Source organism: Rhincodon typus, chromosome 10, assembly GCF_021869965.1.
Source record: "Rhincodon typus isolate 14 chromosome 10, sRhiTyp1.1, whole genome shotgun sequence".
In the NCBI taxonomy this organism is placed as follows: domain Eukaryota; kingdom Metazoa; phylum Chordata; class Chondrichthyes; order Orectolobiformes; family Rhincodontidae; genus Rhincodon; species Rhincodon typus.
The window spans coordinates 6,682,468-6,707,332 of record NC_063341.1 but is presented as its reverse complement, the minus strand read 5'-3'; the positions used below and the strand labels follow the sequence as shown (position 1 = coordinate 6,707,332).

The 24,865-nt window shown below is 39.2% G+C and overlaps 1 protein-coding gene across 5 annotated transcripts in view; it reads right to left on the bottom strand.

Annotated features, from left to right (window-relative positions):
- The window catches only part of LOC109913683 (torsin-1A-interacting protein 2-like), a 45,364-nt gene that overhangs the window by 10,124 nt on the left and 10,375 nt on the right, over positions 1-24,865 (bottom strand). For 4 of the 5 annotated variants that reach the window (XM_048601634.1, XM_048601637.1, XM_048601636.1 and 1 more), the window contains 6 exons: positions 23,365-23,412; positions 17,580-17,642; positions 16,917-16,994; positions 12,239-12,346; positions 9,249-9,338; positions 7,073-7,159 (listed from right to left, as the gene is read on the bottom strand). In XM_048601634.1, the coding sequence (XP_048457591.1) occupies positions 7,073-7,159; positions 9,249-9,338; positions 12,239-12,346; positions 16,917-16,994; positions 17,580-17,642; positions 23,365-23,412 (474 nt within the window). The remainder of the gene's footprint in view (positions 1-7,072; positions 7,160-9,248; positions 9,339-12,238; positions 12,347-16,916; positions 16,995-17,579; positions 17,643-23,364; positions 23,413-24,865) is intronic. The other variant, XM_048601638.1, reaches the window with a different exon arrangement.

Genomic DNA, 24,865 nt, shown 5'->3' with positions numbered 1-24,865 from the left:
CATCATTATAGAGGATACAACAAAAATTCCACCAAAAGGTGGAATGGAGAGAAGAACTTAATGCAATTACAATCATCAAGAAGTGCTACAAAGCAAACTGATGGAGCTGTGGTCAGACAAGTTTTCGGGTAGAGATGGATTTCGTCCTAGGGATTTAAAATAGGTTGCTAATGACGTAGTGGATGCTTTGGTGTTAATTTTCCAAATTCCCTCAATTTAGGAAAGATTCCATCAGACTGGAAAGTGCAAACTGAACCCCTCTCCTCACAAGGAAACAGCAGTTAACAGGAAACCACTGGACATTTACCTTCTTGTCCATCGTAGGGAAGGTATTAGAATTAATCTTTAAAATGGTTACACCTATGAACTTATAAAAACTGAGTTATCAAGAAGAGTCAGCATGATTTTGTGAAGAAAAATCATGTCTAATATAAATCGGTTAAACCTCTTTGAAGGAGTAACATGTGCCATGGGTAAAGAGGAGGCAGTATACAGACTGTATTTGGATTTCAAGAAAGCATTTGATTAGGTGCCAAATCAAAAGGTTATTGCAGAAAATAAAAGATCATGGTGTAGGGCAACATATTAACATGAACAGAAGACTGACTGGTTGGCAAATCTGCATGAATTGGTCTAATTGGCAGAATGTAATATGTGCAGCCTGAACTTTTCACAACTTAGATCAATGACTGATATGAGGAGAAGGCATGGTCACTAAATTTGCAGACAACGTAAAGAAAGGTAGGGAAATATGTTGTGAAGAAAACAGAAGGAACTTTGCTAAAGATTTAGATAGTTTGAGTGAGCGAGCGAAAATATGCCAATGGTGAAAAAGAGATGTTGTTCACTTTGGCAGGAAGAAAGAAAAAAAAGACAGCGAGTGCAGAAATTCAAGTAGCAAAGGGAGTTAGATGCTCTTGTGCAAAAAAATGACAAGTTAGCATGCAAGTTATAGCAAGTAGGATGTGCAGAGAGGATGTAGGAAAGTCAACTATACATAGCATTGGTGAGACTGCACTTCAAGTACCACGTACAGTTCTGATTCTCTTTTTTGAGGATGGATATACCTGCATTGGAAGCAGCAAGAGAAGCTAATTCCTGTAATGTCGGAGTTGACTTACGAGTAGAGTTTGAGAAGATTGTGCCGATACTCATTGGAATTTAGGAGAACAGTAGATGCCAAGAGGTTGTCTTCCCCTTTCCTGGAGGAAGCTAGAACTAGACAAGGAACTTTTCCTCCATAGTTTGTAAAGTCCTGTTTCAGGGTTTTTAGTTTGTAATGCTGAATTCTTTAGCTTCAACTGAGCAGAGAGAAGGGAGTCCTAGTTTTCCAGCAGCTGCTTCAAGGGACTGCTGATTTGTTTTCCCAAGTGATGTGATACTATAGATTTCAGAACTTGAATAACTGTTCATGGACTGAAGGAATCGAAGATAAACTGTTATAGACGAAAAGCAGCAATAACTCTGTCTGGAATAAACTATTAAAAACGATAAACTTATACAGGAATTGAAAGCAATTAGCCATGTCTGGGAAAAGGAGGAGTTGAAGTTACATGAACAAAAAACTGTTTTGACATCTTGATAACTGGCTGCTTCATTGCCACAAGGATAACTCATTGTCCTACGGAAGAATTTATGGAGTTAACAGCAGGAAAGCTGTGTCTTCAAACAAACAGTTAAGGCTCAATGTAACAAGGAACAAAGAAGATATGAAGGAAAGCTTCCGACTTGCAATAATTTGGATTAAAGAATCTAAAGAAACAATAATATCACATTATGGACGTGAAGGACGTAAATCTGTAAAGAATCTAACACCAAAACTCTTCCTTAGCAGAACTTCAAAGAACTACACTGTACAAGCATTGAACCCCTGACACTTCCAGAGACAGACACTCTCGGCTGGGAATCACAGCTAAATTCCACCATTAGTCGGTAATTGCCAAAAGGAGTTGCGAGGCTTAACTTGCTTGCTCGAGGGGTCTTATTTTGGTTGCTACATGCAATAAAGTTTAAATTATTGTTTCAGTACTTGATGGTCATGAGATTTCTTAGTAAGTAGCCGAATTAAAAGGTAACTTGTGGTGATTTACCCACAAAAAAGGGGTGTGTTCACTGGCTTGTGATTTTAAGTGTGTTTTGTTTTGGAATAAAGAATTAACTGAGGGGTAAAAAAACAGGAATAAGTGAAAGTCAGGGCCATTATAATAAAGGAATGGGAGACTGATGGCAAAGCTAACAGCCTACATCCAGAAATTAGGCAAATTGGATCCACAATTGGCTTAGTAGCAGGAAGCAGATGGTGATGGTTCAGGGATTTTTTTTTTCAACTGGAAGTCTGTGCCCAGTGAGGTCAGTGTTGGGGTTCTTGTTTGTGGTGTATATGAGTGAATATAGGACAGTTGATGAGTATGTTCACAGGACATTCAAAAAAATTGGTGGCGTGGCAAATATTGAGGAGGACAGCCTCAGACTACAAGAGGATATTGATGAGCTGATCAGTGGCAAATGGAATTCAATCCGGATAAGTATAAGATGATATACTTGTATTCTCTTGCTTTGTCCATCTATCCATGATAGCAGTAGAAGCTTGAGCACTGGCATCAGTTCTGGGACAGGAGGGATCTATATTGCTGGGATGGACTCCACCTGAACAGGGCCAGGTCCAGTGTTCTGGCAAAAAGGGTAAATAGGGTGGTTAATAGGACTTTAAACTAGTAAGTGGGGGGGGTGAAGGGAAGGGACAAGTGAGCATAGAGGGAGAAAACCAATTAATGTAAGGCAAAGCAGCAGGTTAGCAGGTGACGAGGAAGCTTCAACTCCATTGAAAATTAGGAGAAAAGGTAAAGGGAAGGAGAACTCAAGAGCTGTTAGTAATGGAGGTAATAGGACCCAAAAAGAAGGTGCAAAAACTGGCATAAGGGCACTTTATCTGAATGCTCGGAGCATTCGAAACAAGGTGGATGAGTTGACGGCGCAAATCATGGCAAATGGGTATGATTTAGTGGCCATTACACAGACATGGTTACAGGATGGTCATGACTGGGAGTTAAATATCCAGGGGTATCAAACTGTTCGGAAGGACAGACAGGAAGGTAGGGGAGGTGGTGTCGCTCTGATTTTTAAGGATGATATCAGGGCGGTAGTGAGAATGATGTAGGTTCTACTGAACAAAAGGTTGAATTCATTTGGGTGAAAATTAGGAATAGCAGGGAAAAGAAATCACTGATAGGTGTGGTCTATAGGCCACCAAATAATGACATTGTGGTGGGGCGGGCAATAAACATAGAAATAGCTAATGCATGTAAAAATGGTACAGCAATTATCATGGGGGATTTTAATCTACATATCGATTGGTCAAACCAGGTCGGTCATGGCAGCCTTGAGGGGTTCATAGAATGCATCCGCGATAATTTCCTTGAACAATACATAATGGAACCTACGAGGGAGCAAGCTATCCTAGATCTAGTCCCGTGTAATGAGACAGGAATAATTAATGATCTCACAGTTAGGGATCCTCTTGGAAGGAGCGATCACAGTATGGTCGAATGTAAAATACAGATGGAGCGTGAGAAGGTTAAATCCAGTACCTATGTCCTGTGCTTAAACAAAGGAGACTATGAAGGAATGAGGAAGGAGTTAGCTAAGGCAGAATGGGAGCAAAAACTTTATGGTGGGTCAATTGAGGAACAGTGGAGGACTTTCAAAACGATTTTTCACAGTGCTCAGCAGAAGTATATTCCAGTGATAAGGAAGAACTGTAGGAAAAGAGAGAGCCAGCCATGGATCTCTAAGGAAATAAAGGAAAGTATCAGATTGAAAGAAAACACATACAAAAAGCAAAGATTAGTGGGAAACTGGTAGACTGGGAAATCTTTAAAGGCCAACAGAAAGATACAAAAAAAGTTTAAAGAAAAGTAAGATAGATTATGAGAGTAACCTAGCTCAGAATATAAAAACAGGCAGCAAAAGTTTCCATAAATATGTAAATCGTAAAAGAGTGACGAAGGTAAACATTGGTCCTTTAGAGGATGAGAAGGCCAATTTAATAACTGGGAATGAGGAAATAACTGAGACATTAAACAGTTATTTCGTGTCGGTCTTCACAGTGGAAGACACAAATAACATGCCGAAAACTGATGGCAAGAAGGTTATAGCAGGTGAGGACCTAGAAACTATCATTATCACTAAGGAGGCAGTGCTGGGCAAGCTAACGGGGGTAAAGGTAGACAAGTCTCCTGGCCCTGATGAGATGCATCCCAGGGTACTAAAAGAGGTGATGGGGGAAAATAGCAAATGCACTAGTAATTATTTACCAAAATTCACTGGACTCTGGGGTGGCTCCCGCAGTTTGGAAAACAGCCAATGTGACGCCACTGTTTAAAAAAGGAAGTAGACAAAAAGCAGGTAACTATAGGCCAGTTAGCTTAACTTCGGTAGTGGGGGAAAATGCTTGAATCCATCATTAAGGAAGAAATAGCAAGACATCCGGATATAAATTCTCCCATTGGGAACACCCAACATGGGTTCATGAAGGGTAGGTCATGTTTAACTAATTTGATGGAATTCTTTGAGGACATTACTTGTATGGTGGACAGTGGGGAACCTGTGGATGTGGTATATCTGGATTTCCAGAAGGCATTTGACAAGGTGCCACACCAAAGGCTGCTACATAAGATAAAGTTGCACAGTATTACAGGTAATGTATTGGCATGGATAGAGGATTGGTTGAGCAGTAGAAGGCAAAGAGTAGGGATAAATGGGTGTTTTTCTGGTTGGCGGTCAGTGGCTAGTGGTGTGCCTCAGGGATCAGTGTTGGGACCTCAATTGTTTACAATTTACATAGAAGATTTGGAGTTGGGGACTAAGTGTGGTGTGTCAAAATTTGCAGATGACACTAAGATGAGTGGTAGAGCAAAGTGTGCAGAAGACACTGAAAGTCTACAGAGGGATATAGATAGTCTAAGTGAGTGGGCAAAGGTCTGGCAAATGGAGTACAATGTTGATAAGTGTGAGGTCATCCATTTTGGTAGGAATAACAGCAAAATGGACTATGTTTTAAATGATAAAAAATTGCAGCACGCTGCTGTGCAGAGGGACTTGGGTGTCCTTGTGCATGAAATCGCTGAAGGTAGGTTGCAGGTGCAGCAGGTAATTAAAAAGGCAAATGGAATTTTGTCTGCGATTGCTCAAGGGATGGAGTTTAAAAACAGGGAGGCTATGCTGCAGCTGTATAGGGTCCTGGTGAGGCCACACCTGGAGTACTGTGTGCACTTTTGGTCTCCTTATTTGAGAAGAGATATACTAGCACTGGAGGGGGTGCAGAGGAGATTCACTCGGTTGACTCCAGAGTTCAGAGGGTTGGATTATGAGGACAGACTGAGTAGACTGGGATTATACTCATTGGAATTCAGAAGAATGAGGGGAGATCTTATAGAAACATATAAGATTATGAAGGGAATAGATAAGGTGGAGGCAGGGAGGTTGTTTCCGCTAGCAGGTGAAACTAGGACTAGAGGGCATCGCCTCAAAATAAAGGGAAACAGATGTAGGACTGAGGTCAGGAGGAACTTCTTCACCGAAAGAGTTGTGAATCTGGGGAATTCCCTGCCTAGTGAAGCGGTTGAAGCTACCTCACTGAATGTTTTTAAGGCAAGGCTAGATAAATTTTTGAACGGTAAAGGAATTAAGGGTTATGGTGAGTGGGCGGGTAAGTGGAGCTGAGTCTCAAAAAGATCCGCCATAATCTTATTAAATGGCGGGGCAGGCTCGAGGGGCCAGATGGCCTATTCCTGCTCCTAGTTCTTATGTTCTTTGGAAGCATCAGGTTCAGAGGGACCTTGGTGTGCATACACACTGGTCTCTTAAGGTATCAGGACAGCTAGACGAAGTGGTTAAGGAGGCATATGGTATATTTGCCTTTATTAGCAGAGTTTAAGAGCAGGGAGATTATGCTAGAACAATGTAAAACATTGGTTAAGCCACAGCTACAGTACTGTCTGCAGTTCTGGAATCCACATTAATGGGAGGGATGTGATAGCACTGGAAAGGGTGCAGAGATTTACTGGGATGTTGCCCGAGTAGAGGAGATAGAGAGCGGGCATGATGGAGATATATAAAAGTATAAAGGGCATATAGGATAGACAGGAAGAAAATTTTCCTCTTGATACAATCAATGACCAGGAGGCACAGAGTGAAGGTAAGGAGCAGAAGATTTAGAAAAGGAGATGCGAGGAAAATCTTTTCACCCAGAGGGTAGTGGAAATCTGGAACTCACTGCCTGTAAGGGTTGTATGGGCAGAATCCGTCATAACAATCAAGTAGTATTCAAATGTGCACTTGCAGTGACAAGGCATACAGGGCTTTGGACCAAGTGCTGGAAAATAGAATTAGAATAGTCAGGTGGTTATCTTTGCCCAGCACAGATGCAATGGCCGAAAGGGTCCTTTTTCTTTATTGTAGACCTCTATGACTCAATGGCCCTCCTATTATAAGACAGATATAAGGAGCAAAGTCCTCTTTCAGAGGGTTGTTAGTCTATAGAATGCTTTTGCACAGAAAGCAGCAGAAGCTGGGTCACCAAATATGTTCAAGGCTAAGTTAAACAGTACACTTTGATCTACGTGGGAATCAAGGTGATGGCTTAGGTGGGGAAGTGAATTTAATACTCTGTCAATGGAATGCTGAGTAAGTTTGATGGGCTGCATGGCCTACTCTGCTCCAATTTCTTATGCATCATATGATAAGATCATGACAAGTCCAACAGGTGTTCTAGCAAATTGACCATTTGGTTTCTGCTTATTCTAGGTAACTGAAGATTGGGCTGCTTAGGGAGTTCACACACTCTTCTTTTCCATTCAACTCTTGAGATCTGAGATCCAATTAGTGAGAAAAGGAATTCTTCCTATTGGCATTTAGGCTGCTGCGTGCAATCTCATTTATTGACTGTACCAAGACACATTCTATTCAACGGCTGAACTCCACAGTGGTGTAATTTATAAGCTTTCTCTTAAATGAATTAGAAGCTCTATTAACAAAGTCAGATAGTACTCTAAAGGACTTTAATCCAACTTACCTACTGGTCTCAACCTGGTAGATTTTGCACTACGCCGTACATCAGAATAGTTCTGGTACTCCCTGTGGCTTGTGGCAGGAAGGTCAGCTTTAAAAAGGAGAGATAAATGGGAAATTATACTATGGCAAACTACATATTAGGTGTTTAAAGTATGTCCAATATGTTCACCAACAGAAAAGTTCACGTTTTATTTGCATGTTTGTTATTGGAGACATCGTTTCTTGCTCCTATTTGCTGGAGGGGCTCATAACTGCTTCACTAGATGTACAACTATGTTACTAGTTCCTTGGTTTCTGAATAGCTAAAGCAGACAAAAACCATTCAATACAAATGATTTCAAGTTTATCTGGTCCAAATGTATCTTCAGTGAATAGCAATGCTACTTCAATTTAAAGGGTTCTTGCAAAGATTTGTAGCTCAGATTGTGAATGAGGTTGTTGGCTCGTTCTCCGAGCTGGCTGGTTTTCGTACAGAAGTTACGTCACCATGCTAAGTAACATCATCAGTGCAGCGCCCGATGAAGCGATGTTGTTCTACTCCGCTTCTTTATATGATCCGGTCTGTTAAGTTGGGTTGTGTCATTTGCGGTTCTGTTGTGCATGGGTTTTTATTTGGGTCTAATTCCACATGCTTGTTGACTGCATCATGGATCATATAAATACCAAGCTGAGTAGAACAACATCGCTTCATCGGAGGCCGCACTGATGTTACCAAGAATGGTGACGAAACATCTGTACGATAACCAGCCAGCTCGACGAGCAAGTCAACCACTTCAAGTCACTTAAATTCGGAGCTGGAATCATGGCCCACCAGACGAACATAATGCGAACATAACAAAGTACAGTAAATCTTCATAACTAGAGCAATTTTTATTTGATTAAAATAATAATTCATGGGAAGAGGGAACATTTATTATACATCCCTATTTTCTTTCAGGTGGGTGGTAATGAGCTTCCCTCTTGAATTGCTAAAATCTGTGAGGAGTAGTACACCCACAGTGCTGAGGGAGAGGGAGATCCAGGATTCTGACCCAGTGAAATTGAAGGAATGATCATATAGTTCCAAGTCAACATAAGTGTGACCTGGAGGAAAACTTGCAGGCAGCAACGTTCCTGCCCTTGTTGTTCTAGTTGGTTGGGGTTGCATTTGGTAAAAGTGCTGTCTAAGGAGCCTTGGTGAGTTATTGCAGTGCATCTTGTAAATGGTGCATGCTGTTGCCAGTGGTAGTAGAGAGTAAATAAATGCTGAAGATTTCAAATTGGATGCCAATCAAGCAGATTGCTGTGCCTCGGATGGTGTCAAACTTCTTGAGTATTGTTGGAGCTGCATTCATCCAGACAAGGGAATATTCCAACACACTCTTGAACGGTGTCTTGTAGATAATGGAAAGGCTTCAAGGAGTAAGGGAGGAGAGTTACTCAATGCAGAATTCCCCACCTCTGATCTGCTCTTGATAGTGGATGATTCAGCAATAGTAATACCATTGAATGTCATGGGGTGATGGTTGAATTCTTTCTTGGAGATGTTCATTGTCTAGTACTTGTGTGGTTCAAATTTTACTTGCCACTTATCAGCTCAAATCTGAATGTTGTCCAGTTCTTTCTACATTTGAACATGGATATCTTCAGTATCTGAGGAATTGCGACTATTGCCGAACACTGCAACCATCAGCAAACATCCCACCTTAATAAATGCAGAGTGGAACTGATTGAGAATGAGAATAAAACACAATGTTATTGAATGGCTGACTAGGTTTGAATGCTGAATAGCCTACCCTGCTCCAATTTCTTATGCATCGTAAGACTAAGATCATGACAGCTTCAAGTCCAACAGATGTTCCAGCAGATCAATCATGCACTTCTGGTAATTCTAGGTAACTGAAGATTGGATTGTATAGGGAATTCAAGCACTAATTCTTTCCATTCAACTCAGAGACCCAATGAGTGAGAAAAGGGCTTCTTTCTGTTTGCATTTAGGTCGCTGCATGAAATCTGATTTATTGGCTGTTTATGGACTGTACCAAGAAAAGACACATTGTTCAAAAACATTTAAAGTGACCTTCATTTCTGCACAGTGGCATTGTTTACAAGTCTTTCCATCAATGAACGTGAAACCCAATTAAATGCAACAAAGCCAGACAGACAGGCTCTCCAAAAAGGACTTTCCCAGAACTTACCTGCTGATCTCCACTTGGGAGATGGTGCACCATGTTGTACATCAGAGTAGGTCTGATACTTGATCTGACTTGTGGCTTGGTGATGGTCTGCTATCAAAAATGAAGAATAGGAAATTATACAGCAGCCACTTATCAGGCTCAAGCCTGAACACTGTCCAGTTTTTTGCTACATTTGAACATGGACCTCTTCAGCAGTTGAACATTGTATACATTATCGTGGTATGTTTGATGGTTACACAAACTTAAACTGATACATTTCCATAGAGAATAAAACACTGAAAAGGACAGGTACCATCAAAATGTTCCTTTCCCACACATTAAGTCAATAACAAAATGTCTCCTTTAAAGCAATGCATGAAATTTCCAACTTCAAGTTTTCAAATGGTTTTTGAATCAGCACTTCTTCACCAAATTAAAATCAAATTGTTCTTATGTCAGATTACAAGAATACTAGTACACCTAGCTAATATGAGGAGCCTAGTCATTAGAAATGAGTGCCAAAAAAACTTTCCTGAAAATCCTTCCCTGATACACGAATGGGTGCAAACTCTTTCTAAGGAATTGCTGTTTTCACCTTTTTCACTAACCCAGAGGAATTGATGTCAATTTTAATTCTCTCCTGCTACCTATTTATTGAGATCAGCTCAAAATCAGGACTAAGTAGTTTTGTTGCTCAGAGTACCAACTTGTCAAGTTACCTAGAAAGCTGCTGTTACACTGCCATTTCTCAGGAGAAATCTAACGGCCTCATTCACAAGTATTCGGTGATGCTTGGTCAGCAACACCCCCGGAGGCTCAGAAACAAAGATGTTGAAAAAATAAGAGATGAATATAAATCTGTCCAACAATTGCTTATTTATGATAGTCAGACAGACATTGAATTCCAATTCCAACAATTCTAGTTCACTGCCAAAAACTACACAACTCTCATATTAATTACAAAGGAAAAGAGTCAGCTGCTACAACTCTGTGGCGATGATCAGAGATGCTCAACATAACTACAATATTGTAAACCATCTGAAACACAATTATCTACTTTCAGGGGAAAATTCAGGAAAGGCGAATTCAAAAAGGGACAAATAACCTGTCAATGCATGAAGCAGAGTTAAAATAACCAGAGTGGATCAGGAAGGGTCAGTTAAAGTGGTGTAGCTAAACAGAAGTTACTGAGTCTGTTGCATCATTTGAGGAGATCATGATTGATCTGATAATCCTCAACTCCACTTTCCTTCCTTTTCCCCAAAACTGTCAACATCCTTCTCAATCCTCTGATTTCCAACTCATCTTCACCACATTGTATGTTTTTCCTTTTGCTTTTATGCTGTCCTTGACTTGCCTTGTCAGCCATGGTTGCCTTATCCTCCCCCTCATAGGTTTCTTCTTCCTTCAAATGAATTTCTGTTGTGCCTCCCGAATTGGTCCCAGAAACTCCTGCCATTGCTGTTCTACCATCTTCCCTGCTAGGCTTCCTGTAGTGATTGCAACGAGGTCAGACCGATGGACATCATAGAATATGATTTCCCTGATTGAACCATGTTAACAGCCCCAATCGGGGAGCCCTGGCTGACAGATGTAAACAGGAGTGTCAGGGGTTCTGTTGACTCGGAGGAAGCCAGACCAGTGAGAAGTATTATGCGTGTGTAAATAAAGGGTAACTTGGTGACAGGATACTGGCCTCTGTGGAGTTATTTCACTTCACTTCCATCATCTCTGGCCAGCTCTTCCCTCATGTCGTCTTTGTAGTTACCTTCACTCGATTGTAATAATGTTACATCTGATTCCAGCTTCTCCCTCTCAAATTGCAGAATGAATTCTATCATATTTTGGTCACTACCCTCTCGGGGCTTCCTTCACCTTCAACTCCCTAATCAAGTCTACTTTATTACACATCACTAAAATCCAGAAGTGTCAGTTCCCTCGTAAGCTTTGAGAAAAACTGTTCCAAAACATAAAACCAATCTCAGACATTCCACAAACTCCTTTCTTTCAGATCCACTACCAACCTGAATTTCCAGTCCATCTGCCCGATTATTGCAATTGTGCCTTTCTTACATGCCTTTTCTATCTTCTGATTTATTTTCTTCCCCACATCCTGACTACTGCTAAGAAGCCTGTACACAACTCCCATCATGGCTTTTTACTTTTGCAGTTATTCAACAGATTGTACACTTTCCGACTCTGTCACTTTTTGCTTTAATTGAATTTCTTACAAACAAGGCAGCCCCATCCCTTCTGCCCACCGACCTGTCCTTTCAGAAGGATGTGTATCCTTGGATATTTAGTTCCGAGCCCTGATCCCCTTGCAGCCACATCTCTAATACCCATAACATCATACCTGCCAATTTCAATCCATGCTACAAGCTTGTTTATCTTGTTTGTATGCTGTGTGCATTTAAGTACAACACCTTCAGGCCTGTTTTGACTGCCCCTCTTCTCATAGTTGTCCCCTTATCTGCTCTGCCTGAAGTTAGATTCCTGACCCTTTTCAATCTCTGTCCTACTACTACTCCTGGAAACTTTACTCCTCGCCCCTTCAACTCTACATAATTTGCATGCAACTGAACAGCCCTCTATCGCCCCCATTATTTTAACCTTTGAAACTGTCCCCCCACCCCTCCAGAGAGCTCAGGATGGTCACATTTTGAGTGTCTTCAAGGCAAAAATTGATAGATTCTTGATGAATAATTGGGATAATGTGGAAAAGTCCAGCGAAAGAAGAAACCCAGCTATGATCTTCATGAATGGTGGATCATGCTTGAAGGGTCAAATGGCCCATTCCTATTTCTCACATTCTAATGAAAAGTAGGAATTGCAGACCCAATCAACTGCACAAAGATAAGTTCTGTGCCTTGGTGCTTAAGTCCAAAGTGTTGAGACTGAAACTGTTAGCTCAGAAGTCAATTTCTCCATAGCATTCAAAGTTGCAACACCACCTAATCATCATAGATCTTAAATATGGAGCATAAGATTTAGCTTTAATGACAATCTACCTGTATGACAAAATGGAAGTGATCTGGACTTATCTTGGGCTTGGCGTGAATATAGTGGTGTCTGTCTGTCAGGTACTCTTTGCGTATTGCCAGTTGAAGGAAATGGGCCTGCAAAGAAAAAAAAAAAATCATAATATGCCCAAGAGTAAAACCTGTTCATGTGCTGCTGGTGCTCTTTTGACCAAAACTTTCAACAGCATATCATACACAGATTTCTCAAATAACAATAAAACATGTACTGCACTAACACAATAAATGTAAATGTTCCTTTCCTGAAGAACATAATTTTTTTTTTTTTTAAAAAAGTAGGGAGTTCAATCTTCAGTACTGCTACCCGATTAAATAAGATCGTGGCTTATCTACCTCAACTCTACTTTTGCACTTGTCCGTTTCTCTTAGAACTCAAAACTCTATCGGTCTCGGTTTTAAACATGCTGAATTCATAGTGCTCTGGGTACAGAATTCCAAATATTCACAACCATTTGAGTGAAGAAATTTTTCATCCAGCGTCCTAAATGACCAGCTCCTTATTCTGAATCTATGAGCACTAATTCTACACATGCCAGAGGAAACATGCTCACAGCACACTTCTTCCCAAGCCCTAGGGAATATAGCCCTCAAGGGTCACACCTGTTCCTTTAGGAGTATACCTAATAAATGGAAATACAAAATGGATATCAAAATTGTGGTATCCATGTCCATAGAACATAATAACTGAGAGGAGTAGTAGACAATTCAGGCCCTCAAACCTACTCCACCATTCAATACGATCATGGCGTATTTCATTTTGGTTTCAACTTTACTTTCCTCCCTGCTCCCAATAACCATTCAACACATTACGAATTTAAAAAAAAAATCTCTCTATCCTCCTTAAAATTTACTCAACGTCCCAGCATCCATCATTCTTCCAAACCCCAGAGAGCAGAGGCCTAACTGGCTCAATTTATCTTCATAAGACAAGCCCCTCATCTCTGGCATCAATCTAGTGAATCTCCTCTCAACTGCCTCCAGTGTAACTACATCACTCCTTAAGTAAAAGGACCAAAACAGTATGCAATACTTCAGGTGTTTGTAGAGTTGCAGCAACATTTCCCTACTTCTTTATTCTATTCTTGTAGCAATAAACACCAAAATTCCATTTCTCTCCTTATTACCTGCATTTCCTGCATACTGATTTTCTGTGACTCATGCATTAAGACACCCAGATCCCTCTGCACCAAAGTACTCTGAAGTTTCTCTCCATTTAGATAAAGTTGTTTTTTTTTATTCTTCCTATCTAAAATGGACAACCTCACACTCTTCCATGTTAAATTCCATTTGACACATTCACCTAACATCCATTTATAAGCTTCTTAGTTTTTCTTTGCAGCTTACTTTCCCATGTATTTTCGCCTCATCTTCAACATAGAATATTCTATCTCTGCATCCAAGTCATTAATATAGATTGTAAATAGTTGGGCCCCCAAGCCTCAAGCCCTGTGGCATCCCACTAGTTGCAACCTGCCACCCAGAAAAACACACACTTATCCCAGCTCTCTGCTTCCATTGGTTAGTCAATCCTCTATAGAAATTAATTTATTACCTCTAACTCCGTGATTTTACCTTGTGTAGTAACCTTTTGTGCAGCACTTTATCAAACCCCTTCCGAAATCCAGATATTCTATATCTACAGGACCATCATTATCCACTTTGTTTGTTCTGTCTCTGAAGAACTCGAGTAAAATCAAACTTGATTTACCAATCATAAAACCACGCTAGCTCAGATAGATTTTTGACTTTTCAAATGTCCTATTACTACTCCATTAATAACAGATGTCAACATTTTCCCCAAACACAGATGTTAAACTAATTGGCCTATAGTTTCCTACTTTCTGCCTCCCTCCCTTAAAAGGGAATTACAGTAGCATTTTTTCAATCAACTGCAACTTTTCCAGAATCCAGGGAAATTTGGAATATTATAACTAATACATCCACTATCTCTGCTGTGACCTTCTTTAAGGCCATCAGGCCCTGGAGACTTTTCTGCCTTTAATCTCAATAGTTTACGCAGTACTTTTTCCCCCTATTGATGGCGATTGTTTTAAGATCCTTCTTTTCTACAACCTCTCCATTACCTATTACAATTGGGATAGTTTCAGTAGCCTCCACCATGAACACTGAGGCAAAATATTGATTTAGGAAACAGAAATTCCAGAGACCCTAAATTAACTCTCTGGTCCACTAAGGTACCACATACATTTTAGCGATTCTCTTCTTTTGTTTATATACTAACAGAAGAAATTGCTATCTGTTTTTAATATTTTGCATTGGTCTTCTTTCATACTTAACCTTAGCTCATTGTATTACTTTATTAATAACTCTTGTTGGTCTTTAAAAGTTTCCCAATCCTCCAGCCTACCACTGGCCTTTACAAGATGGTATGTCTTAGTTTTGCCCTTATTTTATCTTTAACTTCCTTGCTTACCCATGGATGCTTTATCCATCTCTTAGATTATATTTTAGCTGCAATGAAGCAAATATTTCCTTAAATATCTGCCACTGTTCATTAACTGTCTTGTGTTTATTCTGCCCAGTCCATTAGGACCAAATTTGTCCTTATGCCTATGTACTTACCTTTGTTTAACACCAGAACAGTAATACAGGACTCTAGATTCTCATCTTCCAACTGAATTTGAAAATCTAGCATGCTATGATCACTTTTCCCCCCAAGAGGATCCTTTACTTTGGAGATCATTAATTAATCCCATCTTATTACACAATATTAAATCCAAAATAGCCTGTCCCCTGGTTGGTTTCCCCAAAATACTGCTCCAAGAAAGAATCTCTAATACACTTCATGAACTCTCCCTCAAGGCTACCCTTGCCACCTTGATTAAATCGAGTCTATATACCTATTAAAATCACCCATGATTATCATTCTTACAACCCTCCCAGCATTTCTTAGTTTTTATTGTGTTCAACTGTGGAATTACTGTTAGGGAACCTATAGATAACTCACACCAGATACTTCTTCCCCTTGTTTTTTCAGTTCTACCCAGACTGATTCAATGTTTTCACTTCCAGTGCCAAAGTCATTTCTCAATACGCACTAATCTCTTCCTTTATTAATAAAGCTACACTACCTCACTTTCCTTTCTATCTATCCTTCCGAAACACAGAGTATCCTTGAATATTCGACTCTCCGTCCTGATCTCCTTGTAACCATGTCTCAGTTATCGACACCTAATCATAACCATTTGTCTCTATTTGCATTGTTAACTAATTAAATTGTAGTCCGAATGCTACGTGGATTCGGATACAAAGCTTCTAACCTCGTCCTATCACCAATCCGCCTTACATTTCCTCGATTCCTTGATGCAATATGGCGTTCACACATACTGTCCCTTTTTTCCATTTTCTTGTAACAACTAGTCTCATCACTAACATGCACCCCTACCTTCTCCTTACAGTTTGATTTTTAAGAAATTACCAAGCAACTGAACCCTTCCACCCACTATTTAGTTTGAAGCACTAGTTATACAATTCACCAGGCCCCAGCACAATTTAAGTGGAGCCCGTTTCAACAGAACAGCTGCCTCTTTCTGCAGTAAGGGCTTATTTATTATACTTGCTTTTTGTCAGACCTGATTGTTTCATTTGCCCACCAAAGCATTTGTGACAAAATTTTAAAATTAAAAAAACATTTAACCATAAACATGCAACTTGGAACAACCCAAGAACATGGAGATTTTACATAAATTCAAGTCCCATCTTTTTCTACCCCTCAATATCCTGAAAACCGCAACAAACCAATTTACTCTGCACTCATTCATCACGCTCAAATTCTCGTAACCCAAAATTACATTTTCTTGTCTCTCCCTCTCATGTACTCTCTCTCAGTTGACAGGGTTTTATGAGATGATACGTGAAAAACACTACTTTCAGTGCAAGTTTAGCATTGTGCTGATCAGTACTACTAAATTTCAACATCTCTGTAAACGTGACCTTTCTTAAAGTATCTCCAATTTTCTTCTTCAGACAAACAGTTGCACTCTGCTTCGCAGTCACAGAAAAGACTAAGCCTTGAACACTTATGGTGAAAATGCACATTCCATCACATCCTTGACATTTTTTCATGTCAAGCATGTACAAAAGAAAACTACTGTTGATGCATTAGAGACACAATATAAATAATAACAGCCTAGTAGTTTCAAGAAGAAACACAACCAAACGATTAGAAGGGTAATAACTTTCTCGTATCATTCCCTGGCTAGACTGTGGCACTTGCTAATACCTTCCAAATGAGGAAGTGAGAATAAAGTAAAAACCATGTTTAGTTTCAGCACTAGTACAATTAATAACAAAAAGTAATTTGTTGTTCAAGTTGAGCAATAGACTCGCAGCACTATAACTGAGCTCTCTATCGGAATGCTGAACTGAACAATTTACAGCATATCAATACAGAACACCAAACAAACGAGAAAAACAGACCAGGCTTGAGTGGGTCATCAGCCTGACAGTACGTCAATACCTGGTCTGTTTTCAAATATTCATTCTTAGGATGTGGGTGGTGCTGGCTCGGTCAACATTTAGAATCCATTATTACTTGTCCAAACTTAGACTTCTCTCAGAGACAGGCAACTGCCTACAAAAACGGCATGGTGACATTTTACACATTACAAATTAAAGGAAGCATTACCAGAAAATGTTTGAAGCGTCGACACTCTTGTGGGTTCTTGCAACCTCTCAACTTCCACCTCAGATTCTGAATCCATATCTGAAATTTGAGATTATTTATTGCAGATTATACTTCATGAAAGGAATTCCTCAACCACCAGAAAGAAGTACCAATTCTTGAAGCAGGCACAATTAAATAGTGAGACAAAAGATTTGAAGGATATTTATAAAATATATTTTGTTGATTAAAAACACCAAGTTTGAATATCATTTGTACCAAAGGTGTGAAATAGACATAAAATGCTCAAGTTTAAGCAATAGAAATTGGGCAGTACAGGTCAGGGAATGAACTAACAGGAGGACAATAGAAGCAGTAATTCACAGATTAGACCTGATATTGTGCATTAAAATTCACCTCCCTTACTTGTTCAGCATCTCTATGCAACTTCTTTAAATAGGAATGATGTCAGAGTTCACAAATTCACGCTAATATTTGTACAATACATGCAGCATTTATATTTAACAACGTTTTGTTTTTATTTCTGCAAATCCTTTGTAATTGTAAAAAATGACTTGGAGAGAGCTTTACGAGCTGGTTGTGAAAACAAAAGGGAGTTTCCCAACTGGGACAAGTTAATGTGGTTAGACAACGTAAAGGACTATTTGAGATAGTGGAATACATTACCTTCATCTGCAGGATTCTGAGGCGACACCGAAAGACCGTTGGTATCTTCAGACTGGTTCCCATCTGAAATCGAATCACGAACATTGAAAGCTAAAAATAAATGGTAATGGGGGCAGGTTTGCTCCTTCATATACAGCACAATCAAAGACTTGCTGAAACATTTTACTGCCCTAAGGACCAAATGCACCTGCCTGCCATTTAGTACCTCAACCGAGATGTTCATTCTTCCAAGTATGAGCCAAGTAGAAGTTTCTATGGGTCATTTGACGCAAGGGTTGAGGGGAAAGGTATATACCAATATTCCTGCTGTATTGTGTACATGCATTGGAAGGTACCACAAAAAAAAAGGTCCAGTCCTGCACAGAACATTATGACTGCTTAGAAAAATGCAAAGGTTTTCCATATTCAAGAAACCATCCACACACATTAAATTTTAAAGGGAACATTAACAGGCACACAACCACCAAATGCTAATCACACATTATACCTGGTAGTTGGACAAATAACAAAAAAAACTCTTCATTTCATACAAGTGCAACAAGCTATTTGACTTTAAGTTACATCACAATCAAAACTAATGCTGTAGAAATATCCACATGCCATTTGATCAGTTTTTTTATGACTCAATTAATCAAGTAATGAAGGAACACATCATTTCTTATATTTTATATTAGTGTTAGAAAAGACAGAGGACTGACTTAAAACGTAGAAAACCAGGAGCAAGAGTAGGCCATTTAGCCCATTAAGTCTATTCCAACACATTCTTACTCATCTACCTCAATGTCACACTCCCACTCTCTCTTCACACCCCTTTTTGCCTTAAACCTCGAGAAATCTGTTTCTTTCATAAATATGTTCAATGACTTCTCCACAGCCTATTGTGGTCGAAAATTCCAAAAAGTTCACGCGCCTCTCAGTGAAAAATTCTCTCATCTCAGTCCAAAATCATCTACTTCATAGCCTGACATCATTAATTAACCCTTGTTCTGGACCCCCCCAGCCATGGGAAACATCAGCCCTTTATCCAGTCCATTCAATCCTGTCAGACTTGTATGATTCAATGAGAACCACCCCTTAATCTTCTAAACTCCAGTGAATACAGGCTCAGTCAACCTGCTTCCCTCCTCATACTAAAAACCACGTCAAGAATCAATCTTGTAAACTTCTGCTGCACTCCCTCTATGGCAAATATTCACTTTCTTAGATAGAGGATTTCAAAATTATGACAGCGATGATTAAGAAATTATCAGTTAGCTCATCAGTGGTAGAAAGAAACAGAATCTTGGCTGAAAGATGCTGAGAAATATGTGGAAATGAAAACAAAATAAAGAATAATAAGCATAAGAATAATAAGATTTCAAGAGCAGAAGTCTTGCTTGACTAAACATATTGAATGCTTTGAAGGAATAACAGGAAGAAATGACAGAGGCAATACAGCAGATAGAATACATGTGGATTCTCAAAGGCTTTTGATAAGGTACTGTATAACTGACAGATTTGTGATTAAAGGTAGAACATGGGGAATCAGGGGACAAGAAGAAGAAAGGATAACAAGTTCATTTCACAACAGAGAACAGAGAAGAGAGGTTAAGGGTAGCTAATTAACTGGTAATAAATAAGAATGGTGGTCAACGCAATTTGGTGCTGAATTCTCAACACTGCTTACAACTAAAATAATTGTACATATTCGGAAGTCAGAAGCAGTTTCAAAATTTGGAGACAATACCAAATTGGGGGTATCAAGGTACACAGTTAAGCTCAGGAAGGCAGCAACAAAATACAGTACGACATTAATGAATACAATGGGATAATTTTTGACAAATGGATGTCAATGTAGGTGGACATGAAGTATAACAAACATACATACATGTAAATTAGGAGCAGCATAGGCCACTTAGCTCCTCAAGCCTGATATGCCATTCAATAAGGTCATGGCTGATCAGATTACACCTTAACACCTTATTCCTACTTACCCCCAAAAACCTATCATCTTCTTGCATATCAAGGATCTAGATAGCTCAAGCTTAAAAAATGTCAATATTGTGCTTTCACCTTTTTGAGGAAGTGAGTTCCAAATATTTTCCATCATCTGAGAGAAAAAGCTCTCCTGTCTGTGAAACGGGTGACCTCTTATTTTTAAAACAGTAATCCCCTAGCTTTAGATTCTCCCACAAGAGAAAATATCCTTTTCACATCTACCATCAAGAACATTCAGATCTTAGAGTCAAAGTCATACAGCATGGAATCAGACCTCTCGGTTCAATCAGTCCATGTTGTCCATAATCCCAAACTAAACTAGTCCCACCTGCCCAAGCTTGGTCCATATCCCTCCAAACATTTCTTATTCATGTACTTATCTAACTGTCTTTTAAATGTTATAACTGCACCCACATTCACCACTTCTTGTGGAAGTTCATTCCACACACAAACTACACTGTGTAAAATATCTGTCCCTTATGTCTTTTATAAATCTTTCTCCTTTCACGTTAAAAATATGTCCCCTAGTCTTGAAATCCCCCACCCTATGGAAAAGACACCTGCCATTCACCTTATCTATACCCCTCATGAATTTATAAACCACCATAAACAAAGGTCACCCCACCAACTTCTTGTACTCAGTGAAAAATGTCCCAGCCTATACAGTCTCATTTTATATCTCAAACCATCCATTCCTGACAACATCCTAATAAATCTCTTCTGAAGTCTCCCTAGCTTAATAATATCCTTCCTATAGCAGGGAGACCAGAACTGGACACAGTGCACCGGCAGAGGCCTTACCAACGTCTTCTACAACCTCAACATAATGTCCCAAACCCCTACACACAAAAGGTTTGAGCAATGAAGGCAAGCGTGCTAAACCCTTCTTAGCCACTATCTATATGACACTAACTTCAAAAGAATGATCTACTTCGACCCCCCAGTTCTCTGTTCTACAACACTACCCAAGGCTTTACTTTTAATTATATGTTTCTTATATGTTTATATTCTGTTTGTTTCAATTAATTTACCTCTTATTTTGCTAAACTCCAGCAGATACAGGTCTAGCCTGTCTAACATTTCTTCATAAGGCAAACTGCCCATTCCAGCTATTAGTGTGATTAACTTTCTCTGAACTGCTTCAAACACGTTTTCATTTCCTTTAAATAAGCAGATGTACGTTATTCCAGATGTGAGCTCACCAATGTCCTGTAAACCAATGCACAACTCCATACTTTTGTATTCAATTTCCTAGCAATAAACAGCAACATTTTATTAGCATAACTAATGACTGGCTGATTTTTCTTCAGATTTGATATCATCTTTAAGTAGTTAATCTGATGGTGGTTTCTCTCATCATTTTTCAAAAAGTCATGTTGTAACGTACTTATTCTATATATTCTGAAATATCCATTTAAATGTCAACCACATCCCTCAACTTAATTTGGTAGCTCACTTTAGTTCCCTCTGCTTTCATGCACTCAGTTAACATAAAAATAAGAGTTTTGGACCCATTGTTCTCTCCTTCAAATAAAACATTCAATCATATTTTGGTGGTTGCAACCTCGGGGCGTCTTTGCTATGAAGTCATTAATTCCAATTAAAATCTCCCATGATCATTGCTTATTTTTCCGACAAGCTCCCTTATTTTTTCCTTTATATTCCATCTACCATGCAGTTACTATTAATGGGCCTGTACATTAATCTTACAAGTGACTTCTTCATTTCTCATCTCTACTCAAACCACTTCTCTGTCCTAGTTTCCTGAGCTCAGTTCATACCTCTCTATTGCGCTAACATCATTAAATTAAAAGAGCCACTCCTCTCCCTTTTCCTGGCTTTCAATTCTTCCTAATTGTCACTTACCTTTCAATATTCAGGTCCCAGTCTAGTTTATTCTGCAGCTAAGTCTCTGTAAAAGCTGTCAGATCATATTTATTTCTATTTGCACCATCAGTTTTGTTTTGAATACTATGTGTATTCTGATACAGAGTCTTCAGTTTTGTCCTTTTCTTCTTTTTGTAATCTCTAGCTGTGTTGATTTACTCTTAGGTTTGTGCTCTCTATCTCTGCCTGTTGTCAATTTGGATCCAAACCAGTCAATGTGGTAGAAACCCAAGACACCTTCCTTTGTTCATAGGGAATTAAGACTGAGTAGTTAATGACCTATAATGTTACAGATGCACCCCCACATATATATGTGCACTCAGGCAATTAATACCCATTATCTGTTCCTTCTTAACCTTAAATAAAGACATTAACAAATTAACAATATAATTAATGATATATTAACACTTTTAACAGAATGTTTATCATTTCCCATATTAATAACTCTCTCTTGCCTGGTCTCTACTCTGATTTATAAGATCTTCCCAATTTAATGCTAATGGATAATAAGATTTCAAATTGGGCAGAGGAGCAAAGTGATCTTAGAATACATTATACATAAATTTCCAAAAGTAGCAACATCACGTTAAAAGTGCCATTTAAAAAATCCAAACTCTGGGGCTCACTAAAAGAGGAACAGAAGTAAAAAGCAGACGACTTGTTGAATTTGTGTCAAATCTTAGTTAGAACACACTACTCTGGCCTCCAAAAGATAAAGTATATTCAAACACTGGGGATAAAAAGATTCATAAGTACAATACCAGAACAGAAAGGATATACTTATTAGGAAAGCCTAAAGAGGTTGTGGCTCTCCTCTGTAGAGAAGAGATGGCTGAGAGGTCACTTGATAGAAGTCATTAAAATTATGAACGCGTTTGATAGGTTAGATGTACTGAAGACGTTTGTGGAGGTGTTTGAAACCAGGAGTTGCAAAGGACAGAGACACAAATAAATTAGAAATTCAAACAAAACTTCATTATACAGAGAGTGGCAAGAAGTGGGGTTAAGACAAATAGCAAAGATGTAAAGGAGAAGACAGAAAAAGGAATAGAATATCATGTTCAAAAGGAGGAGAGGACATCAAGTGTGAAGAAGCTTCTGTAGAGCACAAACTCTGGCAATAGACTGATAGAGACAAATGGGCCATTTCTGTGCTATTAATTATATACATTGCTTCATAATGTTACCAAGGAGTACATTCATCCACCTAATTGAGAATGAACACATATCCATAATGAGAAGCAGGAGGAAACGCACAAGATTAATCCATAAGAGCTACTTGTAAAAAACCAATTGAATGGGGCCAATTTTGATTTCCTGACTTAGAAACTCAGCTTCTGCTACCATCATGAAAATATGCAACAGTAAGAGAATAAATGAAACAAAAAAATACTCAGTCTGTAACCCACTGACTGTCATACTACTGACAAACAGGAATAGTAATTTCTACCACACTTGAATGAAGCAAAAGCAGACTCTACAAAAGGAATCTCATGCTGGATTTTTCTCCTCCTCCTCCTGGCAGGATGTGGACTGTGGTGTTAATAAACTTGCGGTGGGCCACTGGAAAACCGGGTGAGTCAGGTGATCAATAGATTAGGAAGGACAGCAATGCAAATTGCACACACCACTGTCTGCACTCCCAGGTCAAGTGCAACATAGATTCAATGGCAAACTATCCAGGGTATATGCTGTTTGTGCTGTGGACCCCAGTTACCAAGCACCATCAAACCAGACTCGCTTCAAAACAACCTACACCTTAAAAGTTTTGCTTGGAGCCTTTTGCCATTACTGTGACATTACTCAGTGAACTACAGATTATTGACAAGAACAACAACCTGTATTTATATACAGTGCCTTTAACATGGTAAAATATTCAAAAGATCCTTCACAAGTGTATTATCATTTAAAAATGGTGTACCTGGAGACGCTTGGTTGGTCTCAGAGGAATAGTCCATCTCTTCTGGTTCTGTGATAGAAGGCAAAATGGAAACTTATGAAACCTGTCAGTAAAATCTCACAAAGTAAACAAGACAGTGTAGAGACTTTCTCTGAAGTGAACAAAATGGGCATTTGTCATGTCACCCTCACTTAAACCAAAGCAAAACAAATCAACACATTTCTACAGCTATATGTAGCATGGAGCACTCAAAGGGCAGCTAAACAGCCAAAGGGAAAACAACGGATGAAGTGCAGCAAAACTCTCATATTAGGATCACTTCTATTAATATTAATGTCCCACCTGACTGTTCCAAACCTTCAAAACTTCCTTCAACTCTGGTGTCTTGTGCATGACCTTTTCCCATAATTTCAACACTGCTCTAGAGCAGACAGTATCATAGTGGTAACACCACTGCACCAGATATGCACAGGCTCAGGGACCATTGCTCGGGTGATAAAGGTTAAAATCACACTGTCATATAACTCAAATTTGGAACTGAAAGCTACTTTCCTGACACCATTACTGAAACTATCAGCAACTGTCATTACAACATATGTCCATTTTAGGGCAGCAAATCTGCTGTATTTACTCGATCTGGCCCACGTGTGACTCTAGACCCACTGTAATGTGCCAGGGTGACATGGCTAAAGACAAGGTCCAAAAATTAATAGTGGAGGACAAAAATGTCAGATAATTTTCAGTGACAAGGAATTATGTAACTTTCACACTTTTTATGATCTGTACTAAAATGCAAATGCTTCTAGGCTAAATGAAATGGATGGGATTATTATACCTTGTTGTTTCGATGGAAAAATTAATTTTCCCTTCGTTCACCTTCTGTTATTGTCAACATTGTGCACCAAGGCATTTGCAGAAGATAACTGCGGTGGCCTCAGCATTCAATGCAGTTAGTGCATATAACAAAGAAGTCCATGCTAACAAAACATGCCTTTACTGGATTATATACGTGCCAAGCAAAGAAAACGACTTGGTCAGAGCTTTACAAAATACTTTGCAACATTACCCTATTTTAACTCACCACCATTTTCTGAAGGGCAATTAGGGGTGGCCAAAGGCTGGCCTTTCCAGTGGTGCCCACATCTCCAGAATATATATCTTTAAGAAGTCTTGAAATTAATGGGGTTTTTTTTTTAAATGTTTGCTATATAATTGTTCTGTAATTGGTTGTTTTGCCATTACAAACAAACAAACAAACAAACATTCTGTTTGTTGATGACTGGTTTATGCAGTATCATGAGCTCAGTTTTATAGTTTTCATCCCTTTCCTTTTGAAGCATGATTTCCTTACTCCACTGCCCCATGCTTCCGCATATCTACAAACAAAACCAAGACTGAATACCCTGCCTGCAAAAGTAGTAGACTCACCAAATTTAAGGGCATTTAAATGGTCATTGGATAAACATATGCATGATAATGGAATAGTGTAGGTTAGATGGGCTTCAGCTTGGTTTCACAGGTC